The sequence below is a fragment of the Nicotiana tomentosiformis genome, chromosome 12 (assembly GCF_000390325.3).
Source record: "Nicotiana tomentosiformis chromosome 12, ASM39032v3, whole genome shotgun sequence".
Lineage (NCBI taxonomy): Eukaryota > Viridiplantae > Streptophyta > Magnoliopsida > Solanales > Solanaceae > Nicotiana > Nicotiana tomentosiformis.
The window spans coordinates 79,336,792-79,360,944 of record NC_090823.1 but is presented as its reverse complement, the minus strand read 5'-3'; the positions used below and the strand labels follow the sequence as shown (position 1 = coordinate 79,360,944).

Sequence of the window (24,153 nt, the reverse complement as noted above, 5' to 3'; positions counted from 1 at the left end):
CACCATTTCTATTCGGTTTTTGGAGCTTTTGGGAGAGATTTGAAGAAGGAATCAAGGGGGTTTCATTGAGGTAAGTTACTTGAGCCCTAATACTTGTATATATGGTAATTTTCCGTTATTTAATCATGGTAATTAGTGAAAATGAGGGGTTAAGGCTTAAAATTTTTTGAAAGTAATTTAAGGATTTGAAGGACCAAACGATATCGGATTTTGATGAATTTGTTATGATTAGACTCGTGAATGAAAGAGCTTTCTAGTTTTGTAAATTTTGTCGGATTTCGAGACGTAGGTCTGGGGCCGGATTTGAGCCAATTTCGGATTTTGGTCTAATTTTGAAGCTTTTCTTGTGAAATTCATTCCATTAGCGTATATTGATGATATTGTACTGATTGTGAATAGATTTGGAGCATTTGGAGGCCAAGTCCAGAGGCAAGAGCATTGTAGGGTAGAGGTTTGACCGGTTTGAGGTAAGTAACGATTATAAATCTAGTCCCGAGGGTATGAAATCCCGGATTTTATATCATTCTACTGTTTTTAGTGACGCACATGCTAGGTGACAGGCGTGTGGGTGTGCACTGTTGGGGATTTGTGACTTGGTCTGTTCCGTAGCAACTGTAAAGTTACATAGTTTGTTGAAACAATATGATACTTATATGTTTTAGAAAGAATTTCTGTAAATTGGGCTGAATGTCATGTTTGGGCTTTGCGCCAATGTTGTTTAGACCCTTAGGGGCTGTTTCTTACCATCCTCTCATTGTTTTCGATTGAAAATCTATACTCAGTCATGTTTATACTTGTTTACCGCATAACTCAATTTTATGACTCTATTTTGATGCATATAAATGTTTTGGGCCGAATGCCCTGTTTTACTGAAATGCCCGAGTGGCTTGAGAGGTTTATGACTAAGTGAGGCCGAGGGCCTGATTTGTGAGGATGAGTATGGATCGGGGCTACCCGCCTGCAGCATACTTTATTATTATGACACTTGAGTTGTCCGTGCAGATTATAAAGCTTGGGCTGAAGGAGCCCCTCCGGAGTCTGTACACACACCCAGTGAGCGCAGGTACCTACTGAGTGCGAGTGCCGAGTGCTGAGTAACTAGGAGGCATGAGTGATTGTGAGGTATCCCCGAGTGGCAAGAGGGATTATGAGGTATGCCCGAGTGGCACGAGTGACTGTGAGGTTTGCCCGAGTTGCTGTTTATGATTTTACTTTTTTTGCTCACCTTTGTATTTTTCCTCTGTCTGAAAACTGTTAAAAAATATCTTTAAATAATTTTTACTGGAACTGGGTTAAACGAGATATTTTAATTTAAATCCTGATTTTTAAAAGCATGTGGTATTTTACTGAGATTTTCCGATATGAATGTTATATGCTTTATTGCTCGTTACTACTGCTCAGTCTTTATTTATTGTTGTTATTTACTGAGTTGGCGTACTCACGTTACTCCTTGCACCTTATGTGCAGATTCAGGTGTAGCTGGTCACGGTAGCGGTCATTGAGTGTTCTGGTTGCAGATTTTCTTAGAGATAGCAAGGTAGTTGTTTGGCGATCGCCGCCCCTGCTCTTCTCCCTCTTATCTTCCTCTAGTTATATTTAGCTATTTTCGATGCTGAGTTAGCCTTGATATTGTTAGACAGATTGTAGTAGATGCTCATGACTAGTGACACCCCGATGTCGGGCTTTTCCTTTCGCACTTTTATTTTGATTGGATCTCCTTTACGAAGGTTTTTATGTTAAATAACCTTGAAATTATCTTTAAAATAAAAATATCGATTTGTTTTGGAAATAAGTCGGCTTGCCTAGTTTCACGATAGGCGCCATCACGACAAGGGTTAGTTTTGGGTCGTGACAACGCCCCACCCCAACCTCGATCTCCCTTGCTCACCCAACCCTCCACCCCTATCCCTCATAGTGTTTGCATGTATGTATATATATATATATATATATATATATATAAATGCTCTTGAAATAATATTTATTGCTTACTTATCAATCAGAAAATAAACTAAGAAAATTACTTATTTTTAAGGAACATTTTTCATAGAAAAATACTTTTCTTATTTTTTTAGAAAAATACTTTCCGTTAAAAATATTTTTCTTTATACCAAAGGCACCCATCGCTTTTGTACTTTTGTGCCAAATATATGATATTAAGCATGTCATAACATTTTTAGATCATAAAAATATACCATTAAGAATAACATGAGATATTTAAAGTTAATGAATTTTCAAAAATAAAAAATTATTATTAGAATTAGTAAGGTAATATTTTATCCCCTTCATTATACGTTCGTTTTTGAGATTTTTATCATTACTAATAGAATAAAGCGCCAAAATATGTCGGCTGAAATTCAAAAATAGCCAAATTTACAAGTAGTAACTGAAAAATAGCTAAAGTTTCAAAAATAATCGAAATTTAGCCAATTTTCATGTAGAGATAAATCTGAACGAAAATATTATTCAAAATCTGAATAATATTCCAGTATTATATACGGGAGTTCGAAATTTTTACATGTGAACTTCCAACATAATATACTGGAGTTCCAGCATAATATACTGGTCCAGCGTAATATGCTGGAAGTTCACACACAGGTGCTCCAATCTCCAGTATATTTTGCTGGAACTTTCCGTGTGGTGAAATTCCAACATAATATGTTGGAAGTTCATACACATGTGCATCAATCTCCAGTATATTATGTTGGAACTTTCCGTGTTGCAGTAAAATAGTGGCTATTTTTCAATGACTTTGCAAACACTGGCTATTTTTTAATTATCAGTTCAAAAACTGGCTAACACGTGCTATTTTCACAAATATGTTGGCATATTAGAGTTCTTTCTTTAAAGGAAGAGTACATATTACTATTCATTCCCTTACAAATTAGTTACTATCATATTTCGTTTATCGAAAGTTAAATTTATTGAACTTGACTAATATTTTAAAATATATTTTCTCATCGTATTGATACGAAAAAAGTTATAACTTATACTCCCTCTGTTTCAATTTATGGGAACCTATTTGATTGGGCATAAAGTTTAAGAGAAAAAAAGAAGACTTTTGAACTTGTTGTGTAAAATGAAGCACATATATTTTGTGTGGCTATTGCATGAAGGTAAATTATTTTCAAATATGGAAAGAGGTCATTCTTTTTGGTACCGACTAAAAAAGAAAATATGTTCACATAAATTGAAACAGAGAGAATAGTATTTTTCATATAATTTTTTGAATATTTAAATTAAGTTGTAAAATAATAGGTTAATTTAATCAAATTTAATTTTAAAAATTAATCAAATTGATTCTCAATAAGAAAAATACAGTGTTTTAAAAGACGTGAGCGTGAGGCGGGACGTTTTACTTAATACGGGATGAGGCGAAAGACTCGAGACATGGGCGTAAGCCCAATGGATCTTTAAATTTTTTAATTTATAAATTAATAATATAGCATTATAACACAAAAAATATAATAAAATCATTAAACCTTCAATAAAATTAAAAAAAGAATTAAATAAGCTCATAAAAAATAAAATATTTAGCATATTTTACAACTATAAATAATGCAATACTATTAAATTTACTTTGAAATATAAATCAACTATAACGTCTTAACTTTAAGCAATTAAAAAATATATTTTCTTTAAAAATATTATCAAGTTGTACATTTTACCTTTCTAAAAGTTATAATACTTAAATTTTATCAATCCTATAATTTAAATTATTACTCCTTTATGACAGCAACAAACAATAATAACAAACTCAGTGTAGTCCCACAAGTGGAGTTTGGAGAGGGTAAAGTGTATGCAGACCTTAACTCTGCCTTTAAAAGGCAGAGAGACTGTTTCCGATAGACCCTCGACTTAGGGAGGAAAAAGGAAAGGGGCAATAACAAGCACACAATTATTACTCCTTTGTGGTAAATGTAAAATCATTTTTAAATAGTAATATAATAAATATAGAACATAGACAAAAAGATCTACCAAGTAAATTTATAAATTTTGATTTATTTATTTTCAGAAGAAATATTCAAATGATATTCACCCTCACGATGTTCTCAATTAGTAAATATACAATATTATGGTTCGTCATTTGAGTTGTTCATAATTTTTATATTCCAATAGATGGAAAGAATTTTATCACGCGAGCACCGATCGTTGAACGTTAGGCGTGTTTAGGACGTACAATCGGGCATTTAGATGCGTAAGTCTCACGTAATTAAGCCTCACCCATGTTATGGTATGACTGGAAAATAGACATGTTAAATGGGTTGACCCGATCCAGACCCGAACCCGTTGACTCTTGGCCCATGGGTCCTTAACCGGGTTGGGCCGATTCACTTTCTTATAGGGTCCGGTCCGGATTTGACCCATTAACCAAAACATATTGACCGTACTCGGATCCATAACCGGTAACCCCTTAACCCCGGGCCCTAATGGGCCAAATCCAATTTAATTAAAAAAAGTTAAAAACTAATAAATGATAAAAAAATTTAAACTTTATACATATATACGAACTTGAAATTACTACATGTCCTTGAAGCTAATTAGAACAAAACCGAAAGAAAAACCATACTTTATTTACATTAAAACTTGAGAAACATATGGAATTCGACTATTTCTATAACTATTAGTCTAAAACATATGAAATTCTACTATTTCAACAAGACGCCTCATAGTGTCTGGTACTATATTCTTTCGTCAAAGTTTGGATTCAATGTTTTACCACTTGTCTGAATATATATTTGAGTTGGTCCGGGCCGATTGACCCATGGGTCAGCTATCGATTCGAGTCTGGTCCGGTTCAGTGGGTCAAAATATTATAGCCCAGCTCAGACCCCTTAAATTAATGGGTTGGTCCGGTTAGGGTTTCGTGGGTCATGATCCGGTTAAAGGGTCAATTTTAATGGGTTACATGGGTCAGTTCGTGGGTCGACCCGGCCCATTTGACAGGTTTACTAGAAAATACGCGCAGACACACACAGTGCCACGGGCCAAGAGTGATGGGGATTTAGTGTCTCTCTCTCTCTCTCTCTCTCTCTCCTACACAAACAAACAACCGCGCACCTGTACGTACACACACAATCTCTCTCTTTCTCCCCCCTCTCTACTCTCTAGCGATAAAGTCTATTGTTTGGACGAAAGATTCCCCCTCGAATCCATCGAGAGATTACGATACGCTTTTTGTCTTATATCATTCGATCCATCAAACACCTTTTCTTAAATCTGTATCGTAGGGATTGTAGTCGATCAAAATCAATTTGAAAAGAATGTTCTTAGTCGATTGGTTCTACGGAGTTCTCGCATCGCTTGGTCTGTGGCAGAAAGAGGCTAAGATCTTGTTTTTAGGCCTTGATAATGCCGGCAAAACTACCTTGCTTCATATGTTGAAAGACGAGGTCTGTTGCACTTTTTGTTTTTTCATTTTCACTTTTCTTTTTGTTAATTCATGCTATTGCATAATTTAATTTCACTTTAGTGTAACTATCTGCAAATCAAAACTCAGAAGTAATTCAATTTTGCATCTTTTCCTGTGTTGATGAAAGGTGAAGAAAGGGAAAACATGTGTAATTAGTTGATTTTGTGTCTGAAATCAAGCCCTTATACGGTTGTCATGTTCTATTCCCATTTCGTTAGATTCTAAAGAGTAGTTTTGGAGAAAGTGTAATTCTGTCTTAAAGACAAATTACTGAATATTGGAATGATATGGACCCGATTAAAGGTAGCCTGACATCAACTAGTTTGGGATTGAGGCGTGGTAGTTGTTTTTTATTTTTATTTTCGTGCTATGTTTTTTTCATTTGAGTGTGCGGTTTCAAGATCCAATTATCTGTCTAATTTTTGTTTCGGCTTTCCTATTTATTATCTCTTTGAATTGTGTCTTGTCAATGATTTTTTGGGCCTTATTCTTAAAGAATTAGTATTAGTATTTTAATTTCGTTGAGCTGTTTGCTTTTGTTTGGTGGACCTGAGCCTGGAAAAGTTAATGTTTTGGAATTTGGCAGAGATTGGTTCAACATCAGCCAACACAATACCCGACATCAGAGGAGCTTAGTATTGGGAAAATTAAGTTCAAGGCATTTGACTTGGGTGGGCATCAGATTGCTCGTCGAGTGTGGAGAGATTATTACGCTAAGGTATTTTACTTTATGCCATTTGTAGTGATGTATCACATTAGTGATTGCAGTTCTAATGGTGTATCTTTTTTTTTTGGGGGGGGGGATAAGTCTAATGGTGTATCCTGTTAACGCTTGACAAGTGTTTAGCTACCTGTGGTGGAAGAATTTCATGTCTGGGAGAGTGTGTCTTATCATTGCAAAACATAACTTTCTTGAATTCCACTGCCAGAGTTTTGCTCCCTCTGCTACATTGTTTTGAAATGTTTCGACATGCATCTACAAAGAATACTAACACTAATAACATATATAAAGAGGATAATGTAACTATTAGACAAAATTCACAAGTTTGATGATACTGCCTTTGGTTCCTGTGGAGGTATTTCAATAGTACCTTACCACACTCTTCCCCAGTATCCGAATTATTGCATCTGTATTCATTGGAAGAATGACTTAGAATAGTAATACGGGATCTATTAGTGTGCCTTTGGTTCCTGTGGAGGTATTTCAATAGTACCTTACCACACTCTTCCCCAGTATCCGAATTATTGCATCTGTATTCATTGGAAGAATGACTTAGAATAGTAATACGGGATCTATTAGTGTCGATGTTCTTTTTTTATCAAGTATATGAGTGTCTGTGCCTTGTTTTAAAAGTTTTTGATTGGGCTGACAGCAATGTTTCTTCAATAAGTTCCACTCTTGAATAAGACATGACAAGTTATTCTCCTTCCCATTTACTTCCTCTTCCTCTTCTTTATGTCCATCTGCTTAGTGAATGGCAAACAGAAGAGATTCTCTGGACCAGCGCGAAGTAGCTCATCGAGTTCTTTGTTTTCTACTTGTTCTGTTTGTCACGATTCTAGAGTCTTGCTTGTGTCTAGGTATGTTAGGTCTACATTTGATCTTTGATAGATAATGAAATTCTCAGAATTGCCAGCAGTTGATGCCACATGATAGAGCTTGGTATAACCTGCGCTCTGTTTCAATATTCTGCCGTTGAAGCTTGTGTGAGCAGATATTCCGAAGTATGAATTTCTGGCTAGTTACAGAAAACTATCAAAGAAAAGTCTTAGATGGAACTTTGTTGATTGGTATTGTTTATACAATTTTCTTATATCACACCTAAATTACAAACTTCTATATCGAAATAACCACGTTATGTTTGAGAAGTATTACCACCAAAGAGACGGAGGGGGGAGAGAGAGAGTGCGCAGACTATAAGGAAGTTCAATTCTAGGATTTTGTGCTATGCAGCCAAAGAGACGGAGGGAGGAGAGAGAGAGAGTGTGCAGACTATAAGGAAGTTCAATTCTTTAGGATTTTGTGCTATGCAGGAAACATTAGGATTATTTGTGTAATCTGATTGCTGTTAATGCAAAATTACTTATAAAGTTGAGCTGGAAAATATGTCATTTCGTCTCGTGCTCTTTTTTTTACCCTTCTCTAACAAGCTGCAGGAACTATTTGGCTAATCTTATGGTGCTTTGAACATGCAATTTCATGTGAAGGTGGATGCTGTTGTTTATCTGGTGGATGCCTATGACAAAGAAAGGTTTGCAGAATCTAAGAAAGAGCTGGATGCTCTCCTCTCTGATGAGTCGTTGGCCAGCGTTCCTTTTCTTATACTGGGTAACAAGATAGACATCCCGTATGCTGCATCAGAAGATGAATTGCGTTACCACATGGGGCTAACGGGCATCACAACTGGCAAGGGAAAGGTAAACCTGGCAGAATCCAATGTTCGTCCCCTTGAGGTATTCATGTGCAGCATAGTCCGCAAAATGGGATATGGAGAAGGCTTTAAATGGCTCTCTCAATACATTAAATAACAGATATAGGAAGTGAGATAATTGTCATTCTGTTTTGCTTGTGCTTTTGTACTGGATATGAGTTGGAACGTCTGTTTGAAAGCACTGTTGATTATGCTTCTCTTGTTCTAGCTTTCTAGGAATATGGTGAACGAAAGGATGTTCAAGATTTTCTTGTTACATAACAAAATGTTTTAGTGAAACTCTCAACCATAATCCCCATCTCTAAGTGCTATTTTTGCACAATTGTAAAGCAAAATCACAAAAGTTTTGGACATACGTCTTCATTCATTTGCTTGCGCTGTTCTCTCATTCTATCGCCCACTTACCGATTTGTTTGAGATAACTTTTAATCAACGAACAAGCGAGGTATGAGAATGGTCCCTTTGGCTATAACTAATGGTAATAGTGGTAAAATGGTTAAAAGAAAATAGTTATTCACCCATATTATCCACTAAAATTGGGTTGGAAAATGAACTTTTTAAAATGGGTCATATATGGATAAGAATCATATTATCCATTTAGAAAATGGATAATCAATGGATAACTAATGGGTTTAACTTTTACATTCATAAAGTCTCAAATTGGGGGATAATACGAATTTTCATATTATCCGTCAGTTAATCTGTTTTTTATCCGTATTAAATATGGGTCCGATCGGATAATTTATCCGTTTTTGTATTACCAATTTTCAACCCGACCCGTTTTCGATCCGACCCGCCCGTTTGTCACCAAAGGCTATAACTAACAACGTTGAACTAATTTAATTATTCCTCTTTCTTAGATCCGTTTAAGCTAGTAGTTATTGTTTGGCTAACAAACAATACTGAACACCCTCGGCTGAGACATAAGCTATTTATTCTGAACTCACTGGAAGTTCCAGAATGCCATTCAATTCTTTGTTGTCTCGAGAAGTGCCACTTAATCTCAACATAATAAAAAAGTTGTTTTTCGGAAAATAACAACAAAAATGATAACAAGTTTTTGTTATCTGTCAAGTAATCATATGGAATGACGAGCAATATTATTGAAACCATAATATAAAAAAGCAATTCTAAATTGGAAGGAAAGAATTGAAGAGATAATAGCCATGGAAGGACTACTCATTTCTACTAAGGCTACTGAAGTGTTTGCACTTTTCTTGGACGGATTTTGTACGAGAAAGTTTGGAAAAATACCTTTACCCCATAATAAAGTTCCTTAGAAAAGTAGCTTCCGCAAAGAACAGAAACGAGTCCTTATTACGTCTGAGAAGTATCTATTACAAGGGCGGCTCCATAAAATTAGTGGCCTAAAGCCAAATTTTAATAAGAGGCCTTATATTTTTTTTATTAGTATGTGTTGCCATTTTTTTCATACTTGTTGTTTATAGTATATATTCTTAAATGACATAAAGTTTTTAACTTCACATAATAATATTATTATTTATATTAGAAAAGGATAATTTAAATAAATGAGATGTTAGACAAGTATTTGCAATATGTTACCTTTGATATTGTTGTAAAAAAAATGTATTTACTAATATGAAAATTTAAGTTGTTTAATTCAAAGTTTTAAAAATATTTTTACTGTTAGAGAGTAGACACCTTTCTTTCTTTTTTACAATTTTTTTTACTGTTTTATTTTTTCTACAAACATTAATCTAATTTGAAATAAAATTACAAAATCCATTATTAAAAATTTTGGGGGACCTAAATCAAGGCTTTACTAGAGTCACTTGTCCACCCCGACATTCTTTATCAAAGTTATAGAGTCTCACTTAAGATAAGACAACAATGACAAGAACATTAATGGCAGTGAGTGTGTCATTCAGTTACCAAATGTGAATGAAACTGGTTGAACAGTACATTCATGGTGGGGCAGTAGTGTGTAGATAATTGTTGATCGTCAATGGGGGGCGACTCAACAGAATTGGTAGCCTAAAACCAAAATATATTAAAAAGACCCTGAAACTTCTTTTATAAAATCCATATAATATTGCGACGCAAAAAAAACCTACATGACTTTGATCTAATGTTGAGAGCGCAACTCATAATGTATGAGTTAGGCGCACGTCATATAGTATTGAATTTTTTTCTTAAGTGAAAATGGTAAAATGTGAGCCCATTATCCATCGTGTTTTGAACCTTGCGACATTTGTCTAGGGAATTTCTTAGATAAAAAAGATGAGACATAAAAGAACTTGCTTTCTCGTGTGTGGATCAATCAAATGTGACAAAAAGTAGTTAATTTAGAGAATTTGAATTAAAATTAGAAAGTAAAATCGTGAGAACCATGAAAAAAGACTATACATAAAGGAAGAAAAATAAAATTGATGAGAAGGTAAATATATTATTTAATTTAGTGAGAAAAATTTATCCAATTAACTCACTCAATCTTACGCCTACCAAATGTTAAAAATTATTAAAATTAAAAATCTTTTATTAATAATTATATAAATATAAATTATGGAGTATATATTATATAATAATATAGTAGTGCTTCTTATTTTTGGACCCTTAACTTTTACCCTAGAGCCGCCCTTGATCTATCAAGAAATTATACGGAAATATCTTTAAACTAGTAAATTTGTCCGCGCTTCGCGCAGTTATAAATATGACAAAATTTGAGAAAACTCTGTAAAAAACAAAAATATAAATTAGATAAAATCATCATTTCTTTGTTGTATTCATGTAAGAGAATTCTATTTAACTCCTACACGAAGCCTTGAATGGTTAAACACGGAGGGACAAAATTTTATATATATATATATATATATATATATATATATATATATATATATATATATATATATATATATATATATATATATATATATATATATATATATATATATATATATATATATATATATATATATATATATATAAATAAATAAATAAATAAAAATAATCTCCTTAACTTATTTGAGTGTTTAATTTTTATATTTTGATACATACCTCTTGGAGAAAATTTTAGCTCTGCCACTATTTACAGGCATCGGTAACCAAGTTATGAATCAACTGCGTATTGCAAATAGGCTGCTGCAATAAGTTAATATATATACTGCTGCAATAAGTTAATATATATATATATATATATATATATATATATATATAAGGACATCAATGAATCAACTATATTGCAAATGGCTAGAAGATGAGACTGAGTTATGATCACCTTCTTCAGAGAACACTCAGGCCTCCTATTAGATTCCATAAATCAATTGATTTATCCCTACTGCTCCAACTTCCAAGTGAAAGGTTATTCCAGGCGAAAGGAAGATCAAATCAATAAATACATTGAAAATTATGATTTTACTTTGCTGATCTTCATGGTAGAAATTTGCATAACTTAAAACAATATATTACTATGTAACTTGGTTTAATTTTATATCGCAGTTAATTATATGTACATCTTCTAAAACATAGTTATCCATCTTTAGAGGAAGAAAAACTATAATTCAAACATATCAAATGAAAAGCACACCAAGATTTCTAATACACCAACAACATCTGGAGCTTCACAAAAAATACTGGGAATAACTAAGAAACAGATGCACATCACTTGAATTTGTGAGTATAAGAACGAAGAGAACTATAAAATTCTTTGTCAGCCTCCCATAGAAACTCCAATGAGCGCCGTTCCCCATCTCGACTCACAATAAATGAAAGAGGAAGCAATATAGTCCATGCATATGCGTTTTTTGGCAGAATTTCAACCGGTGTAACATTAGTACATATTAATAGTAGTAACTGTTAATTACTGGGAAGGGGAAGAGATAATATATAGAGTAGCGTTCAGAGAAGATTGAAGCGGCATTTATTTTTTTATCCTTAACCGATATAACTATTGAGTTTAGTCTGGGCAGTTACGGAAGTTAACTGTTGTGATTCTTATAATAAATAAAATAAAGAAAAAATAAAGTATTGTATTGAAATGAGAGGAAATCCCCAAAAAACTGAGAAATTAGATAAATACATTTCCTAGTCTGTGTCTTGAACATTCTTTTTCCCTCTTTATATATATATATATATATATATATATATATATATATATATATGTATATATAGATTATTACGAAGGATGGTTCAGCAAAAGTCGCAATCCTAGAAATTTTACACATAAAACTTATTATGTTGTTACAACAAATAGAGCACTTGGGGATGTAGCTCAGATGGTAGAGCGCTCGCTTAGCATGCGAGAGGTACGGGGATCGATACCCCGCATCTCCACTTTTTACAATCTTAAGTTAAGGTTATGAAATTTTAGACAAAAATCGAAACCCAACAAGCTCCTTATTCAGACAAAATATTTGTCTGGTTTTTATTTAAATAAATTCAGCTGTAATTTTTTCATTGGTATTAATCTGCTTCTAACAGTTTGCTCATTGCTTTTTTGGTTCTCTTTCGTAGACACACACTCTCTCTCTCCGAGTTTGAAGATTATACTTCTCTTTTCGTGAAGGGGTTTTTTAGAAGTCCCAACCTTTTAACAGCGTAAAGATAAAATAAAAATATGACAAATCTTACCATAAATCACCCCATCTTTGTTGCGCTTGTGATCATTATTCAGTTTTTTCTATGCATCAAATGAGATACTTTTAACCCCAACAGGCAGTTCTCATATGCGCTATTCATTGTTACTTTTGTGGTGAAGATGTTTGGTATGTGACAATAACCCACACCAAAAGATGCAAACAGTACTGTATAATTCTTGGCATACCAAATACAACATTAAGAGTGAAAAACGACATTCACTAAGGGTGTCTTTTTTTTTTTTGGGTAACACTAAGGGTTTCTTTGGTATGAAGTAAATTGTTTTCCTTAGAAAATATTTTCCTGAAAAATATTTTTCCGAGTCCCATGCTCGGTAAAAACTTTATTCGTAAAATATTGTTTAGTGTTTGGATAGTGGGTAGAAAATGTTTATTTTGAAAATATGTAATTTAGGCAAATATAATGGGAGATGAAATGTTTAAGGGTGCTAGGGTGTAGGGGTGGGGTTGGGTAGGGGTAAGGGTGGCAAACGATCAATTCGGATATGGGCAGGTCGAAAACGGATCATGAAAAAAACGGATAAAATATCAATCCAATCCATATTTAATATTAATAGAAAATGGGTTAACCGGCGGATAATATAGATATCCATATTATCCATGGCTTATGGAAGATGATCACTTTTGGGAGAATTCATCGAATCTTTATAAATGTAAAAGTTAAACCTATTGGTTATCTTTATTTTAAATGGATAATATGGATGGATAACTATTGATTTATCAATTTTGCCACCGCTTGGCAAGGGCGGGGGCGAGGGCGAGAGCGGTGGAGGTTGATGGGGTAGAGGTAATAAAAAAAATTTTGAAAAATATTTTCCCTCCTTTTGGTTGATTGCAAGAACACTTCAAAATTTTCATGCTCAAAACGTGCTAATTGAATGCCATTATGTGTTGATGGTCGAATACAATTTTGGGTATATGTTTGGGATAATTATATTTATGTTGGAGATAATTAGGAGCTGTGTTACTCAGGTAAGTCATATTGTAGCGTGACAAGAATAGAATTTTTTTCGGTAGGGATTCACGCACGGCGAGGGTAACTAACAATGGAAATATATTACAAGAACTTAGATCAATCAGGCAATGATATTTATATACTTATGGGTAATCAATTTGTCCATTCAGATTTATCTATGTGGGATAACAGGAAAAGGTAAGGTTCAAAAGATTTGACAAAAAAGAATCCTTTTTTAGTGTATTTTAGTAAGGTTCTGTTGGGAAATATAGCAATGTATCCAACAAGAAACGACTACAATTTGGCAAAATTCTAAATACAGAAATTTGAGACATGTGAAATCAGCAATGAACGTTGAAAAGGCTATGCATAGTCACAATCATTTGGTCAGAAACTTCGGAAGGCTATTTTGACAAACTGTCCTGGCTGCATCAAGAGGCATTTCCATCTGTTACATTTTGAACGATTTCAAAAACACAACAATTACTGGCCTCAGCAGAGTAGGCAGATCAAGTAATGCTCTAGCATGAGATGGATGGCTAAAGGGATCATTTTTTCGAAGACCCGAACCCCCCAAATCCCATCATGGCTGCAACATCAGGGTCTATTTGGGGTTCATCCTCTGCAGCCTTCTCTTTCTGGGTAGAAATACAAGTCAACAAATTATCCAACAAACAAAGTTTAATTAGAGAGAGATACGAGAGAGAGAGTTTGTAATCCACATTCTCCCTTCATCTAAGTTGCTCCGACACGGCAGTTTAGGTGCCGCACCTGTGTCAGCACGACACTAGTATGAGTATGGGTATGAGATCCGTACCAGATCTGGTCAAACATTTTAGGTACTTTGACCACGACGGATGAAAAAATTCGAGACAAGATACAATCTGATTCCCGGAATCAGAACCAAAACTAGGGTAAATTTGAACAAAATAGCATAGCTTCTAGGAAATCACCTTTACTTATCTACAACTTGAGAATGACAAAAAATCCACACTTTACTTTTTCTTATAATTTAGAGATACATTTATGTTTTCTATTTTTTTGGATTATTTTTAGCCGGATCCACGCACCCGTATCTGTACTAGGATCCATATCCCCGAATCTTAGAATTTACATCTCGAAAGATCCGACCTCTAGATCCACACCCGTGTCGGACACCTCCACCCGTGTCCGAGCAACTTAGCCCTTCATGATATCTGGATCAAAGTTTATCAAGCTTATCGTTCAAAACAAGCTTTCATGGAGCTACATACCTTTTTCTCTTTCTTCTTTTCTCGTCGTTGTCTTTTCCGTTCTTCCTCTTCCTGCTGTTGTTTCAGCAGCCGCTCATCAAAATCTAGAAAGAAACAAAAGATGGTAAATAGCAGTCCCGTCTTTGTGTCTAGTAAGCTAAAATAGAGCTGTCATAAAGAAACAAAAACTGAAATAACATAATACAAAGCAAGTACATGCTGTGCTACTAAACAAAGAAGCAACAGCCAATGAGCTTTGCTATTATTACACATTCGTCTTAGCAAATGCATAACCAATCAATATTCTGGGGGACTGATTATTTAAAACTCCTTACCTTGAACAGTGAAGCTCCCCGTATCTTTCCGCTTCTTGAGCGATTCAAATCGTTGTTGAACCTGAAAATCATGATATCAAGCAATTTAGACATATCAATAATACAACTAAGGAATGCAATCAAAATTTAATTCTTAAAAAAAGAAAGAAGTTAAAAAATAGTAGTATTAAAAAGTAAAAACTTCAGACGTGGAATCTTATCATCTAAACCTCCGACATAAAGCAAGGACCACTTGAATTTCCACTCTGCCCCTTCTTTCCTCTCTCGAAATGGTAAACCTCACTGCCCCATCCAGGAGCCAAACAGTGACTTTTCCCACTTTGTTCTGGCTCAAACCCCCAACCTATGATTGGATGCAGAAGGCACTTCCCATTAGGCTATCCCTCTCTTGTTGATATCTTCATCTGTGCCCTCTAACAGCACACCCTATGGACAAGTTTTTTAGACATTGGATGAAACTGATATCAGAGGCGGAACCTGAATTTCAACCTTATGGGTTCTGGAAATTAGAACAACAATTTTAAGAGCTACTAACTGGGTTTTAAATTTAATATTTCTACATATTTAATGAATTTTTTTACACAAATACACTGTTTGAGCAAAAGCTACTGGATTCGGCCGAACCCGCGATCAAGATTCTAGCTCCGCCACTGATTGATATGTCACGTTTCCATTAGCTCCACTCAAGGTCACACAGTCCCCTACTTCTGTAACTAACATCCCAGTGTTATCAAAAGTGAAAAGCACAAAAAGCTAAGGTATGTTGAGATTTTAAGTGCAAAGTGCAATTAAAGCGGAGTTTAATGAAGAAATGCGCAATTGAAGAATTAAAATAAAATACTGCATACTTGATTCTATAATAATAATACACAAATAACAATTAGATGGACAAAGGAATTAAAAAATTTACAATTATGTGAAATATTTATTCTTTAGCATCTCATAATAAGGACAAAGCCCATCGGTGGTGAGGGGTATGCCTTAACCCCTAGGCGAAGCGCTCAACCTGCTTTGCACCTAGCGTCAGGACTTAAGCGAGCCTTTGACAACACTATGACATCCTTTTTTTCTTTTTCCTTTTTATTTTTTTGGCAAGTGTAACTAACATCATCCGAGTACATTTTCAAGTAAATTCAAGTCCTTACTTTATTCCCCTCTCTTAGGAGTGGAGGGGGGAAATAACCTCTAGACCTGTAGCAATTAGCCATTAATTTGTGCCAAAGCAAGAAAGGAGAACCATCTTCGCTGTGCGATGGTACTCCCTTCCCCCAAAAGGACTTGTTAAACGCCATTCTGCAGGAATGCGGGCAAACTTCCACATCTAGAAGTTGCAGAATCTCAAAATTGTGGGACAGTTAAAAGTTTGAAGGGACTATCTCTCCTCACAAGGTGGAAAAGATGTGCCTCTTCCCGGGTTACAGTGAGTTCGTTTGAATCTTTCTGGAGAGTGCAGAAAACCTACAAAGATAATGACATAAAACTCTGGGTACCAAGCAACTAAATGAAAGATGGATGACACATTAGTCACTTCTACAGAAAGTTATGCTTAGTAAAGCTATCCCTTTTCATTTTGGTAGTGGTTAGTTGGTGTGGAATTTCTCTCTTTACTTCAGTTATGATATGACATGCATTAAACTGAATGTAAATTTTTAAGCGTACTCCTGGTGTCTATGGAACTGCCGAAACTATACTCTCTTGCAAGACATATAGATCAGCCTACCTGCTCCAGCGAGGCTCGTTCTACCCGCATAGACATACCCAATGCTCGTTGATCTGAAAAGAAAAGAATGAACAACTGAGTGTAAATCCTTGGCAGCAAGCCTTCAACAAAAAAAGATCTCGAAGGCAAAATCATAGCAACAAGTGAGAAGGTAACTTGTGGCCATATAACATACGCTTCTTCCCATTGATATGGTCCAAGTAGTTTGCAGAATCCTTTACTACACATTCACAAACTCGGCAAAAGTATCCAGCCTGCAATGCAACAGAAAACATCATTTTACGTAAGGGATACATCTTCTTGCCACTACTGTATGACAAAATTACAAATTGAGTCATGACAAGCATATAAGAATCATTACCAAGCTTTTTATCCTCAAAGTATTCCCTATACACTTATACTTTTTTCAGCTACAATGAACAAGCTGGTTAGGAAAGGGCCAGAAACAGGGACAGCATAAAACTACAGAAAAACCACTAAGGAATCGTCCAACTCTCAATAGATGTTCCTCAACAATTCAACGTCCACAAGATATTATAAATTTCTTGTAGGCAGGTGTATTACCCCAAAGATGGGATTTATTTTATGAGAAGAACTGTAGGGTACATGAACCGAGTAACAGTTTGCAAGGGGAGACAGGATCCAATTTTAGCAACGTGAATGGAGTAGATGAACAAAGAATTTATATAAATCAGTACTAAGGAGATTAGGGAGCTATCAGTTCAAAATTCAATCTCCAGATTGGACAAATTCTTCAATGATGAAACCAAATTGAAGTACCTTGGCCTAACTTTCAGCTAACTACAAGACAAAAGAGTCCAGTAAGAAAGCTGAAAAGGGTGGAAAGAAGTTTAGGACTGCAAAAGGACAGGAAGTATAAAGATGGGATGCCAGCACTACAGAAAAGAGTGCCAATCTACCAACATAGTTGCATCAGATTTTCTTGTCTATAGTACTAATTATTCCAAAGAATGGAACATGTCCATGCTTCATTATCAACCAAAAAATAGAAAAGGCATACATCCAGACACACAAATGAGGATTTCATCGGACAATACCTGCTGACTAAGGGGTGCAATTGGAGTAACCACCTGCCAGAAAAGGGATAATGAACAGGTAAGTTCTACATGAAAAATTTGTAGAAGTTAGCAAACTGAAAAATTCATTTCAACAGGAAGAAATTGACTACAAAAAGTAAAAGCACATTAGCACGTAACGAGATCCAAGAAAAGAAGATTTTTTTCTTCTTTTTTTTTTGGGGGGGGGGGGGGGGGGGGGGAGGTTTTGCACCATACGATCGTCAATCTGTACCACTACAAAGACGTGAAAGAGAAACTCAAATAAAGGTAGGGTTTTGACCATGCTCTATTTCAACGCTCCGCCGCCCCAACAAAGAGGACACAAAAGAAACCAGGAGATGGACTGAAATTTTGGAAAATCAGTATCTAGATGTAAAGTGAATCACTTAATATTATAATGAAAGTTAGGAGCCCGAACTCCTATGTCAACTACAAAGAACCAAATGTATCCCACCTACAGCTTAGCCTATCTCCTTAACTCAACCGCAAGGAACAGAGACATCAATGAGGCAATAACTACAGTTTTTCCTCCTGCCGCTAATAAATCCTTCCATGAAAAACGTGTGCATATCTGATGGACCCCATGATGCTGCTATTCTTCCCTGAGTGAGAATACTTTAATGGCAAAATGTCCAAAATAAAAAGGTATGCATGTCTAAGTTGCTCCGACACGGCAGTTTAGGTGTCGCACCCGTGTCGACACGACACTAGTATGGGTGTGGGTATGGGGTCCGTACCGGATATGGTCAAACAATTTTGGGTACTTTGACCACGACGGACGGAAAAATTCGAGACGAGATACAATTTGATTCCCGAAATCAGCACCAAAACTAGGGTAAAATTTGAAAAAAATAGCATACGTTATCTAGCAAATCAATCCTTTACTTATCTACAACTTGAGAAGAAAAAAAAATCCACACTTTACAAGCTACACGTAAGTATTCCATAAAATTTCTCATAATTTAGAGATATTTTATATATTTTTATTTTTTAAATTATTTTTAGCCTGAACCAAGCACCCGTGTCCGTACTAGGATCCATATCCCCGAATCTTAGAATTTACATCTCGAAGGATCCGACCTCTAGATCCGCACCCGTATCCGAGCAACTTAGATGCATGTTAACTGATGTTCTGCATGTTAACTGATGTTCTGCATGTTAACTGATGTTCCTTTTTATCAAAAGCATCTGCTGTTCCTTCATTTGTGTATCTGAAGAGACCATAATTAAGCTTGTTCTGCAATGCAAGGGACAACTGATAGTTGGTTCTTTGTTGCTCACTTTTCTCTATGGTGAGAGGTCTTCTTTGTATCAAAAGTGTAGGGGATGCCAGGGATCAATTTACAGTTTTAAACTGCTTAAGCCCCTCCTATTCACCTTGATATATGATATTTTTCCCATTACCAAAAAACAAAAAAAGATATTTTTCCCACAAAAATTAGCTAAGTGTTCATCACTGCACATAAAACTATTGAATTGGTAAAAGGTAGATTTCATGGGGTCAGTTTTTTGTTTAACCGGTGTAACAAAAGCCATGACACAAAAATGGTGATCAATTGAAGAAAAAAGTTGTTCATACCTTTTTATTTTGGGAAAGACTGGGGAATTAAGTTGGCCATACATAGGGAAAGGGAATTAAGTTGGCCATGACATAGGGAAAGGTAAGGCTCTTATTACTTCCCTAGAACTTTGTGCAACTTAATACGGAGAAAAGCTTTTAATTTTGACTGGACAAAAAATCAGTGAGGAAACTAGACTTTCCTCCCAATGATACAAGGAAAAGGCAGGAAAACTAACTTCCTTAACCTTTCTATGCTTTAATGCTAAACAAGTTGAGTTTCACATTCTTCCATTGTCAATATTGCTTAGTAAGAATATATATAGAAATGGAAAATATTTTCTAGTAAGATCAAACTAGCATTGCCACTATAAGCAGGAGATGCTCCTCTATGTCCAAATTTTGTCAATCTATTGGTAAGATCTGTTTAGGAGAAGAAACAAATCCAAGGAACACATCACTTGTGTCTTTCTGCGATAATTAGGTGGAGACAACAAGCAGGGATTTAGAAAGCATAATGAACCTGAAACGAATTCAATCGTATTTTGCTCTTCAAATTTGGAGAATGTACGGATCTCAAAAGATAATTATCTTTTGGTAGATTTTTTTATGTTTATCTTCTCTAGTCTTAAACTTTTAGAGATAATCACTAGCAAGGTTTTATACGAGGTTCAGGCTTCTGTGTCTCTTTTCTGATTTAATTGAAACTGTCAAAAAGAAAAAAGATAAAAGGAAGTGGAGTGACATTCCTCGTAGTCCCAAATCTCAATAACTCTCCTTTTAAATCTATGTTTAACCTACCAGCTGTTAAGAAGATACTGATTCCTATGTCAACAACAAAACAATTTCAGATCTCTATAATAGTGGGAGGGGGCTGGGGGGGGGGGGTGGGGGAGGAAGAGAATTTGGGAAAATACTATTGACTTTCATTAAGATTAACCAAAATCTGAACAGAACTACAACACTATGAAAAAATAAAAAGGGCAGCCCGGTGCACAAGGCATCCCGCGTTCACGCAAGATCCGGGGAAGGGCCATACCCAAGGGGTGCGATATAGACAGCCTACCCTAATGCCAGCTTTAGTGGCTGCTTCCACGGCTCGAACCCGTGAACTATAGGTCACACGGGGACAACTTTACAGTTGCTCCAAGGCTCCCCTTCAACACTATGAAAAAATGATAGCTGAAAACCACTAGACGCCACAACTATTCTCCATTCCAATTGAGTGAGCTGTGGTTTCACAGTAGCTTGAAAATGGAAATAAAAGGTATTATCCATCATATATTCAAACCATTGGAGCTTCAAGTGACATTAGATTATGAAAGATATCTAAAATCTTGAAGTTGTCTGAAAAATTACACCCAAACCAAAAAAACAGCTCGTCTAATTTACAAAACCTGTTGTACTATGATCTTTCTGACTGATATTTCTCACAGGATGCAGAACTTCATAGACAAGAATACACCAAATCTTCAAAGTAAATGCTCCATTCAATAAAAATATTAAATTTTCGCTGATAACCGAACACACCATAGTAAAAACTAAACACAGGGAGGGATGAAAAGGATAATAGAGTTGCTAACCTGAGTCTTTCCCAAGCGAGATTCAAGGTCGACTTGATAATCCCTTTGTTTCAAGGGCTTCCTTTGTACTGGAGGTCCTCTTGCTGCATCGATAATTGTACACTTTTACTAATGTATGATGTTTAATATCAACTCCGTCTATGTGAGTTTCACAATGATAGTCAGTCCTAAGTCCAAATAAAGGAAGAGAGTTTCACAAAATTGACAATACACGTTTAAATGATCTGATTTATTTATTTATTATGGTGGTGTATGTCTGGACCACCTTTAGCGCACCTCGACTATTCCACTGGGTACGTGCTACCTCCCACCAGCACTGGTGGGAGATAGCAGCATATAAATTATCTAACTATGATAAATCTCCCGATTACTGGATCTTGATAGAGTAGAATGGATATAAGGAATTCATGGTTATAAATGATTCATATAACCGACCCTACCTAATTTGGAATAATTCAGTATTGAGGTACAGTTGATTCATTGATTTGATTGTTAAAATGTTTAAGCTCCCATTAGGATTTTAATGCTCTATGAATCCAGGAATTAAATAAAATAGAATGATGAGAAGTGAGGAAGCAATTGTCTTACACTTGGATTTCTTTCCCTCCGTCTCCTACACAAAATTGTAAATAACCCAACATCAATTTAAGAGGAATTTAAATAAACCAGTAAAGCAAAGCTAAAAAATAAGCAAGACGTGCAGCAATTTATCATAGGGATTAAGAAAAAAAACCTTCTCTTCACGTTCACGAGCACGCTGCAAATACTCTTCTTTATCGAATTTTTTCCGAAAAGTGTTATCAACTCCAACAACCTGAAACTTAGCAAGCATTAACATCAATTGAATTAAAGTAACAACATATGCACTTAGATGAACGCTTAATCTGAGAAAAAAAAAGAATAAAGGAAAGAGCTGAACTTACATTATCGCTGGATTGAGCCATATATAGCTTTAGAAATAGGGCTTTGCTGGTTCAGAGAAAGTGAAATCGAGAGAGTAAGCAAATCGCAAGTGCAAAGAATCAAAGTTCTGATTTTGAGTTCAAAAGAGGATTATTATCAAGGAAAAGTGGACGAAACGGCACCGAGTCTTATTAAGAAGGAAAATAAATACTCGGTACTAGAAGACATATGTGTGTACGGATATATTTTCAAAACCAAAAGAGGCAAATATTTACATTACATGTCAGTTTAAAGTTGTATGTTGACTTCTACTTTTTAAAATTAATTTTATACATTTAAAATTACACAAAAGATGTATACAATAAGCTTGATCACATCTATATCACCTGGCGACTCATAATGATTGAAGAAATGAATGTACGAAAGGATAACAGATCGATTATTGCAAATATAATTCAATTTATGAGTGCATTAAGAGTTATTCCTATGGAGAGTAGCAATATATGATTATTGTTTTTATTTTTTTAAATCGGTGATTACTATTAATACTTTACTAAACTAGCTAAAGTTTGAAGCTCACAAAATCTCTTTATGTTAAATTGAGTGTTTATATCACCTTAAAGGCAAGTTAGTTCTTATCTCATTATATTTAGTGTGTATGATTTTCTTTTAGACAAAAGATCCACCTTGGTGGTTGGGGTGGGGCAGGGTGGAGGGAATTAAAATATTTTTTTTCTTTTCTTTTTGCCGAAGGGGTTAGAATATCTCTAACCAGTGCATATATTAACAAATAAAAGTACACGGAGGAGGACATACACCTTAGCCTCCAAAGTGTGATCAGGGACGGACCCACGTGGGGTCAAGAGGGTTCATATAAATACGTTTCGTCGAAAAATAACACTGCGTATATAGGTATATTTTACCTTTCTTCAAGAAAATGCTGCTATATATCGTTTGTTGACCCTACTTAACACAAAAGTATTGTTTAGCCCATTGGCAAAATTGGTTCAAGATTTCTGGGATGTCTAGAGTTCAAACCTAGTCAGCTACACATGGTGTTTTCCCCCTATATACAACATTTTTCCCCTCTGTTCTATGCATCATTTTAATAATTTATTTGGTTGACGCTTTTGTATATTTATTTTTTTATATTTGGAACCCGCTTGGTTAAACTTCTGGGTCCACCACTGAGTGTGATGACAGTTGATGGTAATGATTCATATGCTAAATTACAAAAGGAATATTGCTGAAATACGAGAGGACTCCTCCCTCTGATACATGATCAGTGCAAGTAATTATGTTCTCTGCATTATTTTAATAATTTATTTTGTTGACGCTTTTGTATATTTATTTTTTTGTATTTTGAACTCGCTTGGTAAAAATCCTGGGTCCGCCACTGAGTGTGATGACAATTGATGCTAATGATTCATATGCTAAATTACAAAAGGAATATTGCTGAAATACGAGAGGACGCCTCCCTCCAATACATGATCAGTGCAAGTAACTATGTAACATTCTGCATAGCTGTTTATCGAAAAAACGGATAGAGTTGAATTTGTACGTAGTTCTAAGGGTATGTGATATAACTTGACACAAATCGTAAGGATTAATAGAAATATCGAATATTGACTGTAAAGAATGAAAAATAATCAAAGTTGGAAAGAAGATGATTTATGGATTAAGCAAGATGAATCAATCTATAAAGTTTAATAAGGATAATTCTTCAATATAGGAATGTTTGATATCTGAGTTATAGTGTATGCAAAACTTGATCCCTACAGAAATAATAATCAACTCATTTATAGTGGAGGGATCCTATTTTAGATACAATTAAAAATACATAGTGGGAGACCCATGATAAATCAGCTTTTCCATAATTCCTGCCAAGATTCTCTCTCCTAGTGCGGTTGCAACGGCTCTTGTCTATGGGCTCGTTATTGTCTCGAGCTCAATATCTACTCGAGCTCTTGATCCTGACTCGAGCTTGATTCTGATTCAGAAATTGATTCGGGGACAGTGTTGGTCGGTCTATGCCTTGCAAGCTCGATAACTTCATCATAATTCGATTTTGGATTCGAGCTTGACATTGATCGGTCCCTAGGGCTCGAAGCCTAATGACCTGACTTCAGACCTCAACGTGATCTTCGATCCAATGCATTACCATTTCGAACAGTTCGTATGAAGGACTAACAGGTTTTTACTGTATACAGATAGTCCCCTCGTTTCTTGGGAAGGATGTAGCGAGAAACGACATAATTTTTCAACGGTTCGATTAGATATATACTGACGTTTGCATCGAGTCCGATCATGATGTGCGTGATAGTTGTCTCGTC

The 24,153-nt window shown here is 35.3% G+C and overlaps 2 protein-coding genes and 1 non-coding gene across 3 annotated transcripts; 2 read left to right on the top strand and 1 right to left on the bottom strand.

Moving 5' to 3' along the window:
• The first annotated feature begins 4,977 nt into the window (after window positions 1-4,977).
• On the top strand, window positions 4,978-8,128 carry LOC104098843 (small COPII coat GTPase SAR1A). Its single transcript, XM_009605670.4, has 3 exons — window positions 4,978-5,390; window positions 5,997-6,128; window positions 7,619-8,128. Exons 1-3 carry the CDS (start codon window positions 5,262-5,264, stop codon window positions 7,937-7,939), a joined length of 582 nt encoding a protein of 193 aa, XP_009603965.1. The 5' UTR covers window positions 4,978-5,261; the 3' UTR covers window positions 7,940-8,128.
• A 3,931-nt stretch (window positions 8,129-12,059) lies between these two features.
• TRNAA-AGC (transfer RNA alanine (anticodon AGC)) lies at window positions 12,060-12,132 on the top strand. Its single transcript has one exon. It is a non-coding gene; the product is annotated as a tRNA-Ala (tRNA).
• Window positions 12,133-13,623: 1,491 nt separating this feature from the next.
• On the bottom strand, window positions 13,624-22,000 carry LOC104098844 (uncharacterized). Its single transcript, XM_009605671.4, has 10 exons — window positions 21,841-22,000; window positions 21,651-21,731; window positions 21,506-21,530; window positions 20,918-21,000; window positions 17,756-17,788; window positions 16,873-16,951; window positions 16,698-16,750; window positions 14,978-15,038; window positions 14,664-14,746; window positions 13,624-14,048 (listed from the first exon to the last, which is right to left on the bottom strand). The coding sequence occupies exons 1-10, from the start codon at window positions 21,859-21,861 to the stop codon at window positions 13,959-13,961; spliced, it is 609 nt and encodes a 202-aa protein (XP_009603966.1). The 5' UTR covers window positions 21,862-22,000; the 3' UTR covers window positions 13,624-13,958.
• Between the last annotated feature and the right edge of the window lie 2,153 nt (window positions 22,001-24,153).

What these genes read in the sequence shown, in the direction of transcription:
- LOC104098844 (XM_009605671.4), bottom strand. Translation starts at nt 21,861, where the DNA reads ATGGCTCAATCCAGCGATAAT. An exon ending in CCATATCAATGGGAAGAAGC is followed by an intron (nt 16,751 to 16,872) that starts GTATGTTATATG and finishes TTTTCTTTTCAG; the next exon opens with ATCAACGAGCATTGGGTATG. An exon ending in AACGAGCCTCGCTGGAGCAG is followed by an intron (nt 15,039 to 16,697) that starts GTAGGCTGATCT and finishes CATGATTTTCAG; the next exon opens with GTTCAACAACGATTTGAATC.
- LOC104098843 (XM_009605670.4), top strand. Translation starts at nt 5,262, where the DNA reads ATGTTCTTAGTCGATTGGTTCTACGGAGTTCTCGCATCGCTTGGTCTG. An exon ending in TTCATATGTTGAAAGACGAG is followed by an intron (nt 5,391 to 5,996) that starts GTCTGTTGCACT and finishes GGAATTTGGCAG; the next exon opens with AGATTGGTTCAACATCAGCC. An exon ending in GGAGAGATTATTACGCTAAG is followed by an intron (nt 6,129 to 7,618) that starts GTATTTTACTTT and finishes TTTCATGTGAAG; the next exon opens with GTGGATGCTGTTGTTTATCT.